Source organism: Hylobates moloch, unplaced genomic scaffold, assembly GCF_009828535.3.
Source record: "Hylobates moloch isolate HMO894 unplaced genomic scaffold, HMol_V3 SCAFFOLD_2, whole genome shotgun sequence".
NCBI classification, from domain to species: domain Eukaryota; kingdom Metazoa; phylum Chordata; class Mammalia; order Primates; family Hylobatidae; genus Hylobates; species Hylobates moloch.
In genome coordinates, this window is record NW_026652277.1 from 34,286,161 (window position 1) to 34,300,778 (window position 14,618).

The window sequence follows — 14,618 nt, forward strand, 5'->3', positions numbered from 1 at the left end:
AAGTGGAGCTTGCAGCGGGCTGAGATGGCACCACTGCGCTCCAGCCTGGGCGACAGAACAAGACTCTGTCTCAAAACAAAACAAAACAAACAAAAAACAACAACCATGTGGCCCAAACGTGTGAGGGCCCCTAGTTTGCCATCCCAAGCCTATAGAGGAAGAATCGGGTTGGCCAGGTGATAGAATCGTGAAGAGCATGAAGAGTGTTTAATGATGACTCTTGTGGAAGAAGAGGCCCTCCACTCCTTCCCTCCCCTCTCCATGTGAGTGGTGCTTGGAGAGTGTTTATCAGCTTGGAAGAAATCAGAGTGGTTGTTCACAAGTTTGTTTAGAGGTGCAAATATGTTGCTAGCAGTTGATGGCAGTGCTAAGAGGTGATAAGACTCCAATCAGCTAAACATCAGTTCCATAGGTACTTGTAGGTGTGCTCTATACCTCTTCTGATACACTCCGAACCCACTCTCATACATTTGGTAATGGGGTGGTGGTACATGTTGCGTGGGTATAAGTGATGTAACGCTTGGATGCCTAGGAGGAGGTGCTGTTTTGGGTTCCCTCAGGGCAGTGGGGAGGGCTCCGCTGGAGTAGAGTGTTCAAGAGGTGACGAAAAGTAAGGGTGCATCAGGAAGGGTTGCACAGAGGCTGGCCAGGGCAGCTCTGCCACACTGAGAAATTGATCAGGATCCCTGAGGAAGAAAGGATTGGGGCTTCGATTTAAGAATTAGGGGCAGAAAATAGAGGGACTGGCAAGTCAGATAGTTTTTAGTTGAGGAACTACCCTAGCACCTGAAAACACACACAACCTAGCATTTGGGGTTTGTTTTTTAAAACTCAGAATATATCTTGAATGTCTAGATGCAGGAAAAGGTTAAGTAAGATTCTGGTACAGCCATATAATTAAAGAACATGGGAGTATGGTGGCTCATGCCTGTAATTCCAGCACTTTGGGAGGATTGCTTGAGTCTGGGAATGCAAGGCTAGCCTGGGCAACAAAGCGAGACTTCATCTCTGCAACATTAAAAAAAACAAAAAAAACAATAAATAGCCGGGCATAGTAGTGATGCCTGTGGTCCCAGCTACTAGGGAGGCTGAGGTGTATCAGTTGAGCCCAGCAGGTTGCGTTTGTGGTGAGCCAAGATCACACCACTGCACTCCAGCCTGTGCAAGACCCCATCTCAAAACCACAAAGAACATAACAAAGAACAAAAAATATGCAGCCATTAAAAAAGAGGCTTATAAAAACGAGTTGTTAGTAACGTGAGAAATACTTAAGTGGGGGGAAAAAAGGATATAGCTACACATGACACAATGCTTCAACCATGTAAAATACACCCTGGGCAACTGCTGTGGGCAAGCATGCCAGAACGTCATTCTGAAGCTTTGCATCAGATGTTAGGCACAGGTATAACAAAGCATGCTTTCTATGAACTAACTGTCAGATCATATTATAACACAAATGCGAGGCTGTTCTCTCATTAACAGGAGATGAATTTTTTTCAGATGGTTTTCTCAGGTCAGTGAACATCTTGTTCTCACTTGTTGTGGCTTAGGGGAAGTCACTGTGTTTCACAATCGTGATAGGGTAACAAGAGGCCAAGAAGTAGGCGAGTGGGAAGCAAAGGAATTAATAGTTATTACTTTGGGATATGATGAATCTACATGGACACTCTGCTGTGTTACTTCCTCTAACTTCTGCTGGGTACTAGGGGATGAGGCTGCGTGGGTGAAAAGAGCAGAATATGATTCATTAACACCTCTTCTACTTTTCTTACCTACACAAAAAAGGAAGTCATGGTAGAAGCATGGTAGAGAGTGGGTTGCATTTTGAAAACTTGAGAAAAGGGAGGGTGGGGCAACGGAACTGTCTACGTACCGATAGTTGGCTTTAGCCGAAATTAAGAACTATTTTGGGTTCCTCCAAAGATGGGTCTGAAGTCAAAGCTCCTCTGGTTAATATTTCCTCATATTATCTTAGAATAGTATTCAATCATCCCTTCCTTCCTAAGTTCTAAGTGTCTTAGGTATCTGTCTGACATGCCTATGCTAGACATAAAGGAACTAAGCACCAAGATGCTGAGCAGAACCTCCCTGAAGGGAGGTCAAGGTCAGAGGTGCTGACCTTCTCTGGTCCTCCTGCTGGTGGACCAGAGACAACCACCAGACCAAGAGAGCAAAGGTCAGAAGAACTGCAGGCAGCAGTACCTACCCAGCTTAAGTTTTGTTTAATAATTTTGTTCCAATATATAAAAATGAATTGTCATCATATTAAGTTCCCGTCTAGTGTTATAAATAGGAGACAGATGTGTATTGTCCATTTTCAAAGTGTTAGATAGAATCTCTGTGGCTACAGCTAAAAAGCTCAATTTCATTAAAAATTTTATTTTTGTTTTGGGACGGAGTCTCACTCTGTCGTCCAGGCTGGAGTGCAGTGGCATGATCTCGGCTCACTGCAACCTCTGCTTTCCAGGTTCAAGGGATTCTCCTGTCCCAGCCTTCCAAGTAGCTGGGATTACAGGCATGCACCCTGATGCCTGGTTAATTTTTGTATTTTTAGTGGAGACAGGGTTTCACCATGTTGACCAGGCTGGTCTTGAACTCCTGACCTCAAGTGATCCACCCGCCTCAGCCTCCCAAAGTGTTGGTATTACAGGTGTGAGCCATTTTGTTTCTACATTACAAACTATTAATAGGCATACTGTCTTCTGTTTGGGGGTTGTTTTTTGAATCTTTTTAGTTGGGAATCCTGCAGCAGTGAGAGAGGAGTATACAGGTTAGGCCCTAAGATATCACAATTCCATCTCACCTTGTCTTGAACATCTAAAAATTTCAATTGTCATGAAAATCCTAAGGGAAGTAGGGATTATTAAACTTGTCATATTGAGAAATCAGGCCCAAAGAGTTTAAGTAACTTGGCTATGGTCACACAGCTAGTATGTAACAGACCCAGGATATGACTATAGATTAGACAGTATCCAAAGACCACACTCTTTGCACTATATCACCCTTTTAAAGTACATAACACTTGAGTCAGACGTGCCTATAAAACATACGCCTGTAATCCCAACAATTTGGGAGGCCGAGGCGGGTGGATCACTTGAGGTCAGGAGTTCAAGACCAGCCTGGTCAACATGGTGAAACCCTGTCTCCACTAAAAATACAAAAATTAACCAGGCGTCAGAGCACACGCCTGTAATCCCAGCTACTTGGGAGGCTGGGACAGGAGAATTGCTTGAACCTGGAAAGTGGAGGTTGCAGTGAGCCAAGATCGTGCCACTGCACTCCAGCCCGGACGACAGAGCGAAGTCACATGGCATATTATTTATATGTATGTAGGCAAAGTTAGAGATCACACCTGTGAAAAAAGACCTCAGTTTTCCTGGCTACAGCTATAAAGATTCATCCCCAATATTATTACATGCTTTTTAATAGACACTTGTGTAATACAAATGTTATAGTGTCCTAATGTTAAGTGGCTTTTAAGCTTACTGATTCCAGTAAAAGCTGGATACGAAGGGTAATGCTCACCTAAATGTCTTAATGTCTAGATATCATCACCCAGTATGTTCAAGAGAATTAGATAATAAGCCTCCTAATTATACCAAAGAGCATTTCTTTTTGAATTCTTCACATGTAGCATTTTTCAGAACACTTTAGACTAATGCTTGCATATGAGAACTGCATTCTATTCCATTCAAGAAATCATTTTAGATGAAAAAGTTTTCTTCTACGTCTCCATTCTTATCAGACAGTATGCTCAAAACATGTTTTTATCAAGGAAAACACTGGGTTATGGGCCAGTGTTTGCTTTGAGCACAGTGAGGTTACGGTCTAGGTGGGTGGGCTGGCATGACTCCAAGTTGCTAATGGGGTTGGGAGGGGGGGACGGGGTATATTCTAGTGCATTGCACTCAGGCATCTTCTTTGCTTGAATTCCTGCCCTTTTCATCTATGTTCTAGTACTGGCTCAAGATTGACAGTTAAAGCTTTGTTGCGCTGTTCTTCCCTCCTGTTGTCTCCCTTAGAATGTACTCTTAGTGGGTAACAAACTAACTTAATAGTGGCCTCTAGGACTAAGATTTAGTAGCAGGAGATAAGGGAGAGTACAGTCTATAGACTCTCCCATCCACTGCAGTGGCACATCAGTGTACCATCTAATTTGGTAGCTCCTGTGATAAGGGCACAGCCTTCTGGTCTTTCTGTACAATGATGAGTACTTTGAATTGCACTTTATTTTGCTGGAGATGGCACTTCCTAGCATACTAGCAAATTGATGGCTGGCAGCTGGCCTAGATGGTAACTTCTCTCACATTTATGATTTTAGGATGCTTTCGTTAAAAATTTTTCCCTAAAGTCAGACAAACTATCAAAATCTCAAACTCTCTATCAGTCAGTCAGTCTATCTTTCTGGAATTAGTTCAGGCAGTCTGGAAACTTTATGGATGCAGGATTCATTTATTCAGTCAACAAATATTTGTTGAACATCAATAGCAAGCCCTATTCTAGGAGATGGAAATATAGACAAAATATACAAACAAACCAAATGATGCCCTTATAGCTTCACATACTATTTATTAAGTTATTAATATGAACAGTTATGCAACATTACAGATGTCTTTCAAAGCCTGTAATATTGTCCACTATCCAGCCCAGGAGAAAGACAACAAACAGTATCATTCTTATAGTAAGTGTAGCATACATACTCACAATAGTCCCTTATTTGGACATCAAAGGGAACAATCAGTCAAGATTCTTTACCTCCATTAGAATTTAACTTTCTTGGATTATAGCTGTTTTAGAGTCAAAAGGCCAACTTAGATTACCCACAGAGATGTGTAGCATCACATGTTGGAGAGGAAGGAGCTCCTGTCACCTCCGTGGCAGCCCTTTCTACTGTCCTGCAGTCCTTCTATATCAAAGCCCATCTTGCCTTTTAGGCCAGTAGTGGTCAAATTTGGGTATGGGGAGAAGGTAGGTGGGTCACAGGGAGGTTTTGGTTAATTTACAAAGATTGTGTTTCAAAGCTCTAAAAACCCATTTGGTGGTGGCGGTGGCAGTGAAGAGTACAATACATTTCGCCAAGGGGGTCTTCTCATCTCTTGAGTGTTGGCTTTCTCATATCCTTTAAAATTGCTGCAGTTCTCAGTGGGAAAGTGGAGGTGGGAAACTCTAATAGCGATTGGTATGGGGCCATCTGCAGAATGAACTGGACTGGCTACTATGGCTTTTATAACCTGCTTTCCTTTCTTTAGTCTAGACAAGCTTATTTCTTCACCTTTCCAACCTACGTCCTGCTAGTTCTAATGTAAGATTTAAAAGGACTATGGAAGATAAAACTTCTCACTTTCTAGCTGAATGATGAAAAACAGCAAAAAAAAAAAAAAAATCCATTCTTCAATGAACTATACTCGATTTCCTCAGTTGAAAAAAAAAAAAAAGTGCCAAATGACTTTTAAAGACAAGTGCTGGATAATGCTGATTAACTGGTAGAAGTAGTTCCTGAGTGAAACAGCATATGTATCAGAATCTAAAATACAGGCAAAACCCGAAATGCTCTGTAATAGGGATTGTAATAGCAATTCTTCAACCCCTTAGTTTCACACTGAAAACTACAAATATTTTTCAATATCAGGCTACTGATAATAGTCAGTTAAATATGAAATCAGAAACTTCAGAAAGTCTTGCCAAGTTTGTGGCTGTTTCAATAGTCTACAAAGGAAAAAGGAGAAACCATAGGTTAAAGAGTAAGAGCACTGGAATTTTATTTAACTCTAGGTACCATGGGTTTGACATTAGTAGGAAAGACTAATGAATAAGCAGCCATACAACTTTTTTGGTCACTGTGCTTCCCAAGCACCAAAAAATGGAGCTATTTTTCCAATTCAGTTTCATCTTTAATAAGCTAGACAGATCCTGCTGCATTCTTTGTTTCTAGTTTACCAGTACATCATTATGTAGTTTACTGCATGTGTGGAGCAAGTCATTATGTCGTACCAAGTTTATATCATCATAGGACTACAACATGCACATTCTAATTAATGTAGCTCAAGCAACAGGAATACAAGAGAACAGTTATGGGTGGAGACTTGCCTTTGACAAAGTCATGATCACACTAACTATGGGTTTAGAAATCTTATTAGGGAGGTACCTACAGCGGTTCTTCAATTGGTATTAGAACATCACATGCATGCACAAGTGGTATGGTAGAGAATGAAGCGGAAGAAGCCGCTGGATGGAGGACAGAGGGGAAATTAGAGATGGGATGATGCCGTGTATCGGGCAGTTCTCAGCTTTCCACAGTAAGTCTCTGCTCTGTGAGAGAGGCCTGCTGGGCAACACTTTTGTTCTCATGACTGCGAAGTTTGGATACGACATCTAGAAAAGCCAAATCCTGTACTTCCTTGTGTAGAGATTCTGGAAGACAAAAAAAAAAACCAGATATGATTCTGTTAGATTGTTCTAATATTATTATACAGTCTATCCAAAACATATACTAAAATGTTTATTTTGACAAGACGAAGCTATAAAACTAGAAACAATTCTGGAAAAAGACATAGCAGTAGCCTAGAAATGTCTTTCTTAGGAATATATTATAATTTTAAAAAATCATAAAAACTTTACCTTTTTTTTAAATTAAAAAATTTTAAAGATGGGGACTTGCTCTGTTGCCCAGGTTTGAGTACAGTGGCATGGTCACAGCTTACTGCAGCCTCAAACTCCTAGCCTCAAGTGATTCATCCAGCTCAGTCTCCCAAGTAACTGGGATGACAGTCATGAGCCACTGCACAGCTACTTGCCCAATTTTTAAAAAGAAAAATGAGATGTCAAGTTCTACAGTGTAAGATTAATTACAATAATGAGTTATAATTAAACACAACTCACTGTATGATCTCAAGGTTTGGTTACATACAACCCTATCACCAGTTCAAATACGAAGTCCAATGACTTACCAAAAAGCTTAGGATATGTTTCAAATTAATTTTGTGGCAAAAGAAAAGTTTATACTTCATATCCTTCAACAAATTTCTGTGAAACTGGACTCCCTTTTAGATTTTTTATCCTCTTCTTTCTGACTTGCTTTCTCTATTTAACTTCAATTACAAGAAAATATAGGATTCCTGTTAGGACTCTGAGAACTGTTATATGGGAAGAGTGAAGTCTAATAAGCTTAATGTAATCAGTACTACTGAAACTGATGTGTTTATTTTGATATGACTGACATAAACCAATGAACCAGTGTTTTTAGTAGTAATAGAAAAACCCATTCTAAAATTCATATGGAATCTCAAGGGACCCTAAATCTCCAAAACAATCTTGAAAATGAACAAAGCTGGAGTTTTCATACTAACTGATTTCAAAACTTACTACAAAGCTACAATAATCAAAATAGTGGGGTACTGGTACAAACTCCTAAAACTTGGGCCAGGCGTGGTGGCTCACGCCTGTTATCCCAGCACTTTGGGAGGCCAAGGTGGGTGGACCACCTGAGGTCGGGAGTTTGAGACCAGCCTGACCAACATGGAGAAACCCCGTCTCTACTAAAAATACAAAATTAGCTGGGCGTGGTAGTGCATGCCTGTAATCCCAGCTACTCAGGAGGCTGAGGCAGGAGAATCGCTTGAACCTCGGAGGCAGAGGTTACGGTGAGCCGAGACCGCGCCATTGCACTCCATCCTGGGCAACAAGTGTGAAACTCCGTCTCAAAAAAAGCAAAACTCTTACAATTCAACAATAACAACAACAACAACAAAACCCTTCAATTCTAAAAATTGGCAAAGACTTGAATAGACACTTCTCCAAAGAAGATATACAAATAGCCCACAAACACATAAAAAGATTCCCATCAGTAACCATTAGGGAAACGCAAATAAAAGTCACAGTAAGATGCCACCTCACACTCATTAGTTTGGCCGTTACTAAAACACAGCAAATATTGGTGAGGATGTTGAGAAATGATTATCCATGTGTACTGCTGGTAGAAATGTACAATGGTCCAGCCACTGTGAAAAAGAGTATGACAGTATTTAATTAGTAAAAACAGTATTTAATTAAAAAATTAAACATTGACTGTATGATCTAGTAATTCCACTTCTGAGTATATATCAAAAATAAAAGCAGAGGCTCAGAGATATTTGCATACCAATGTTCACAGCAGCATTATTCACAAAAGCCAAAAGGTGGAAATGGCCCAAATGTCCATGGATTGATGAATGGATAAACAAAATGTGATATATACATATGATGGAAAATTATTCAGCTTTAAAAGGAAATGAAATACTGATGTACCTACCATGCAGATAAGCCTTAAAGACCTAAGTAAAATAAGCTACACAAAAAAGGACAGAAGTTTCTTATTCCACATATATGTGGTGCCTAGAGTTGACAAATGATGGAGACACAAAATAAATGGTGATTGCCAGAGGCTGTGGGTAGGGGTAAATGGGGAGTTATTGGTTAATGAGTACAGAGTTTCAGTTTGGGAAAATGAAGGTGGTTCTGGAGATGGATGCTGGTGATGATTGCACAGCAATGTGAATGTTCTTAATGCCATTAAACTGTATACTTAGAAATGGTTAAACAGTAAATTTTATGTTTTATATGTTTTACCACAATTCTAAAAATGCCTAAACAAATGGAAGAGACTCAAAGTCCCTGCAAGGAAATAAAAGATATAAAGAAGAAGCAGATGGAAATTTTTGAACTAAAATATATAACTGAAATAAAAATAGGTTTCAACATCAGAATAGAAGGGACAAGGGAAATAATCAGAGAACTTCCAAGATAAAATGATAGAAATTACTCAGTCTGTACAACAGAAAGAAAATAATCTGGGGGTAAAAAAGAACAAAACCTCAGGGACCTACAAGACTATAATTAAAGATCTCACATTAGTGTTATCAGAGGTCTGGAAAGAGTGGGTAGAATGGGGCTGAAAAGTACCTGAAGAAGTAACAGTCAAAACTTCTCAAATTTAGCAAAAGACATAAACCTATCAATTCAAGAAGCTGAGCAAACTCAAATAGGATAAACCCAAAGAAATTCACGCCAAGACACATCATAGTTAAACTTCTGAATACTAAATGCAAAGAAAGTCTTGAGAGACAAAAATGGCACCTTACCTACAGGGGAAAAAAACACTAAGGAACACAGTGGATTTCTCATCAGAAACCAGGGAGGCTAGAAAAAAGTGGCACAGTAGTTTTCAAGTAAAGAAAGAAAAGAACTGTGAACCCAGAATCCTATACCCATTTTCTCTCATTTGAGAATATCATTTCACTTTCATTATGAATGAAAAAAAAAATTTTTTTTGCTAAAAATCTGTTGCTAGCAGTATGGCTAAAGGAAGTTCTCTAAACAGAAAGGGAATGATTATAACAAAAATAAGAAATCTAAAAATGTGTGTAAATACAATAGACTTCCCTTCTCTTTCAAACAGTTTTCTGAAATATGTTTGGTGATTGAAAGAAAAGTTGTAACACTGTCTAATGTGATTCTAAATTTATGTAGAAGAAATATTTAAGAATGATATATGTGAGAGGCTGGGCGTGGTGGCTCACACCTGTAATCCCAGCACTTTGGGAGGCCAAGGTGGGTGGATCACCTGAGGTCAGGAGTTCAAGACCAGCCTGGGCAACATAGTGAAACCCCGCCTCTACTAAAATACAAAAATTAGCCAGGTGTGATGTGGCAGGCATCTGTAATCCCAGCTACTCAAGAGGCTGAGGCATGAGAATCACTTGAACCCTGGAGGCAGAAGTTGCAGTGTGCCAAAATCACGCCACTGCACTCCAGCCTGGGTGACAGAGCAAGACTCCGTCTCAAAAAAAAAAAAAAAAAAATTATATATATATGAGGAAGAATAAATGTAAATTACTAAAAAATGTTTAACCCATAGGAAGTCAGAAATAAGAAATGGGACAAACAGAAAACAAAAGTAAGATTGCAGACTTGAGCCGTATCAGTCATCCATTAAATGTAAATGGTCTAAATACACAAAAGGGACTGGTAGAGTAGATTAGAAAATGACACAACTTTGCGCTGTATACAGGAAAGTCACTTCAAATACAGCAGATTGAAACTAAAAGAGTGAGAAAAGATCATGTGAATGTTATTCAAAAGAAAGTAGGATGGCTTCTTGTAGTGGCACATGAAAGAAAATAAAATAGTAATAATAATAAAAAAGAAGCAGAAGTAGCTATGTTAAAGTCAGATAAAGTTGACGAGAGCAAAGAAAAATACCAGACAGAGGTACATTATATAATGATAAAAGGGTCAATCCCTCAAGAAAGCACAGCAATCCTAAAGGTATAGGTACCCAACAACAGAGCTGAAAATTATGTTAAGCAAAAATTGACAGAACTGAAAGGAGAAATAGGTAAATCTACAGTTATAGTGGGAGACTTCAACACCCTTCCTCTTGACAATTGACAGAACAATTAACCGGAAAACCAGCAAGAATACAGGAAACTTGACACTAGTACCAACAGAATCAAATTCACATTTATACAACAGTACCCAACAACTGCATAATACACACTCTTTTCAAGTGTCCATAGAACATATACCAAGATATGCCAATGTCCATAGAAGATATACCAATGATTTGTGGAAAAAAATTTTTTTTTTTTTTTTTTTTTTTTGAGACAGAGTCTTGTTCTGTTGCCTAGGCTGGAAGTACAGTGGCACAATCTCTTGGCTACAACCTCTGCCTTCCAGGTTCAAGCGATTGTCTTGCCTCAGCCTTCTGAGTAGCTGGGACTACAGGCGTGTGCCACCACTCCTGGCTAATTTTTGTGTTTTTAGTAGAGACAGGGTTTCACCATGTTCGCCAGGCTGGTCTCGAACTCCTGGCCTCAAGTGATCTGCCACCTCAGCCTCCCAAAGTGCTGGGATTACAGGCATGAGCCACCATGCCTGGCCTCCTAAACAAATTCCTTGGTTAATATTATGGCATACAAAATCAGAACCTGCGCCTGCTATAAAATAACATTTTAGGGTTCATGAGACTTACTGATTTTGCAATACTGAATGTTGTCTAGATTCGCTATATGATACTTTCTATTGTAGTAAGAATCTTTTGGGAATGTCTTCAGTAAAAAGTAATTCTATGTATTATACAGTTGGATGGCTAGAAAATACCAATGTAGTGTATATTTCAAGACAGCTAGAAGAGAAAATTTTCAATGTTATCACCATTAAGAAATGAGTGTTTACAGTAATAGGGGAAAAAAGTTATAACCTCCATAAACTAATTTCTAATGGCTTTAAAACCCAAAGCCATCATTTACTATTACTCTATATTTAATATTTAATGTGAACCATATGTTTATGGACATCAAATGATAGAAGAATACTTACCAGATCCCATAAGAGCACATATCAGGACCATGGAATTATATTTGATTTCAGGAGCACTTCTCTCATCTGCTAGCAGTCTATGTAAAATCTGTACAAGTTTAGCACTTTCTAGATCTTTCTCAGCAGTGCCTACAAAATAAAACAAAGTATAAGTTATATCTACTGTGTATGAACCCAGTACCCTCAGGACAAACACTGCTTCCTTTTGAAGAAACTGACCATATGAAACCTTCTAAATGGAACTGATAAATAATAACGATCTAGAAAAATAATATTAAATTCAGACCACATGAAAAGAGTAAACAGAATTAGATTTTAGTAGACACTTCAAGTGTTTAAGCTTACTATTTAATACACATTTCTTTTAATGTGAGACAATTAAACTTTTTATTATGGAAAATGTTAAACATATGCAAAATCAGAAAAGATGGTATAATAATATACCTTATGCACTTATCACCTTAAAGAATTATGGCCAATCTGTCTCATTCACCTACTGTCATCCATCTCAAATTATTTTGGAGCAAATCCTATAAACCACATAATTTCCTTCACAAATAAAAGATAAGGACTCAATGGAATTTCAATCAAAATCCTAGCAAGATTTTCTGTAGAAAATAGACAAGCTTATACTAAAACTTGTATGGAAAGCCACAGGCCCTAAAATAGCTAAAACCATCTTGATAAAGAAGAATAAAGTGTGAGGAATTCCTCTATCCAGTATTAAGGCTTACTCTATAGCTATAGTAATCAAGATAGCATGATATTATTGGTGGCAACATAGGCACTGATGTCAAAAGCACTGAATAGAAGACCCAGAAATAGACTCACACATATATGCTCAACTGACTTTTGACAATGGTACAAAATCAGTTCAGTGGAGGAAAGACAGCTTTTCAACAAAAGGTGCTAGCACAATTAGACATCCGTGGGACAAAGAAAATGAACCCTAACCTAAACCTCGTACCTTATACTGATATTAACTCAAAATGGATTACAGACTTAAATGTAAAATATAGAACTACAAAATTTTTAGAAAATATAAAGAACTCTCAAAACTCAACAGTCAAAAAAAAAATGGGTAAAAGACAAAAATCAGCATTTCACCAAAGAATATACAGTTGACCCTTGAACAACATAAGTTTGAACTGTGTGGGTCCACTTATACGTGGATTTTCTTCTCTTCTGCCATCTCTGAGAGAGCAAGACTAAGCCTCTTCTGTTCTTCCCCTTCCTCAGCCTACTCAATGTGAAGACGAGGATTCAAGACCTTCTTGATAATCCACTTCTACTTAATAAATAGTAAATATATTTTCTCTTCCCTACAATTTTCTTAACATTTTCTTTTCTCTGGCTTTATTATAAGAATATAGTATATAATTCTTATACAAAATATATGTTCACTGACTGTTATTGGTAAGGCTTCCAGTCAACAATAGACCATTCAAGGAGACAGATATCCTATACACCTTGACTTGATCATTACACACTCTATGCACATAAAAAAATACTCACATGAGTGTTTCCTCTTCCTGGAATTGGGGTTGGAGGGTCCATTCGCCCCAGTGTGAGAATTGTGGATATAAGTCGTCAGTGGGAATTAAGAGGCTATCAGTTAACAGTATTTACCCAAATGGCTTTGAATTGGATAGGACATCCCTACTAATTGTAAAGTCCTCCTTTGTGTAAAGCAGCCTTAGGCCTTAACCACAGGCCACGTGACTCTATTACACCATCCCTGGCTGACTGTCTTGGGTTAGCTCCTAAGCCATCTAGTTTATGGTATTCATAAACTAGATGCCTATGGATTAGCTTCTCGTGATGAATTCTGCCCATTAGGAATGCTATATTAGGGCCGGGCATGGTGGATCACACCTGTAATCCCAGCACTTTGGGAAGGCTGAGGTGGGTGGATCACCTGAGGTCAGGAGTTCAAGACCAGCCTGGCCAACATGGTGAAACCCTGTCTCTACAAAACATACAAAAATTAGTCAGGCACGGTGGCGTGCACCTGTAATCCCAGCTACTCAGGAGGCTGAGGCACGAGAATTGCTTGAACCCAGGACGCAGAGGTTGCAGTAAGCTGAGATTGCGCCACCGCACTCCAGCCTCGATGACAAAGCAAGACTGTCTCAAAAAAAAAAAAAAAAAAAAAAAAAGCTATGTTAAACTGAAACTAATGAAATTATTTAGCGTGTTTAGCCTCTGCTTTGAGGGAGTTCTGAATGCAAAACACACAGAAGAGTAACACAGAAGACAAGACATTAGAGTCAGGCAATAGAAATCACGGTGATGGAGAAGGAGAACAGCAAGGAAGAATCGGTAGTAGAGAGAACCAGCAGAGATGGAAGAGAAAGTCTGGGTCACTGGGAGAGTAGCAGACTCTTCATATGCTGTCATATTCTAAATATTGTTTGGTTTCTCTGTGAAGCCTGCTGAAAATGTTTTCTCTATTCTCTAAGGGGCTGTAACTTGAGACATTATTTAAAAGTTAAACTTACCTTAATGCATTGCCCTAAAAATGTTACCAAAAACACAGCCAAAGGGGACAGCTGTAACAACCTATATAGAATGATTTTCCATAGATTCAGAGAACGGTACAGACACTAGCAAAACGCTTCCAGTCAAGGTTCTGTCTGACTTCAACTCCACTTCTATACTTCCTTTCATCCAAGATAAAAATAGAAGAAAGTAAGTTTGTCACTGGGGTACTTACCCAATTCTAAAGCTGCTATTAATGCCAAAGCAACAAGGGCTTCATTCTGCATTATTACATGTTCACTAGTTGCCATGGTAACTAGATGCTTGATGCCACCACTCTGCACAATGGTTTTAATTACATCCTACAATAAATATCAGAGAATTATAAACTTTAATTTTAAACATAAGGAACATGCATTAAAATCAGTCAACTCATTGTTGAATGGTTTTGCGACAGTGTCCTGTATGAATCATTTGATTTAATCATAGTTTTTTCTCCACAGAAGAAAAGGAAAAAGCTTTTAGCTTTAAATACATTCATCAAAAGATGACAACTTAAATGGCCTAAGTAGAAAAGACCACTGCAGTTCATATTAAAAAACAGAAGGCTTAGAAGCTACCAAAGCCAAAGAAGTAAAAATGCCACTGCCTTAAATGTTGACCTACCTTAGGATTGACAAACAAGAATAAAACTTGGAATTTAAAAAAGTTTTCAGCTGGGCACGGTGGCTCAGGATGTAATCCCAGTGCTCTGACAGGCCAAAACAGGAGGATCGCTTGAG

At 38.8% G+C, this 14,618-nt stretch overlaps 1 protein-coding gene across 6 annotated transcripts in view; it reads right to left on the reverse strand.

The window, feature by feature from the left end:
• Window positions 1–4,447: 4,447 nt before the first annotated feature.
• The window catches only part of RAP1GDS1 (Rap1 GTPase-GDP dissociation stimulator 1), a 177,367-nt gene continuing 167,196 nt past the window's right edge, over window positions 4,448–14,618 (reverse strand). For all 6 annotated transcript variants that reach the window (XM_032135840.2, XM_032135619.2, XM_032135773.2 and 3 more), the window contains 3 exons: window positions 14,072–14,198; window positions 11,356–11,484; window positions 4,448–6,411 (listed from right to left, as the gene is read on the reverse strand). In XM_032135840.2, coding sequence (XP_031991731.1) covers window positions 6,284–6,411; window positions 11,356–11,484; window positions 14,072–14,198 — 384 coding nt within the window. In that variant the 3' untranslated portion in view covers window positions 4,448–6,283. The remainder of the gene's footprint in view (window positions 6,412–11,355; window positions 11,485–14,071; window positions 14,199–14,618) is intronic.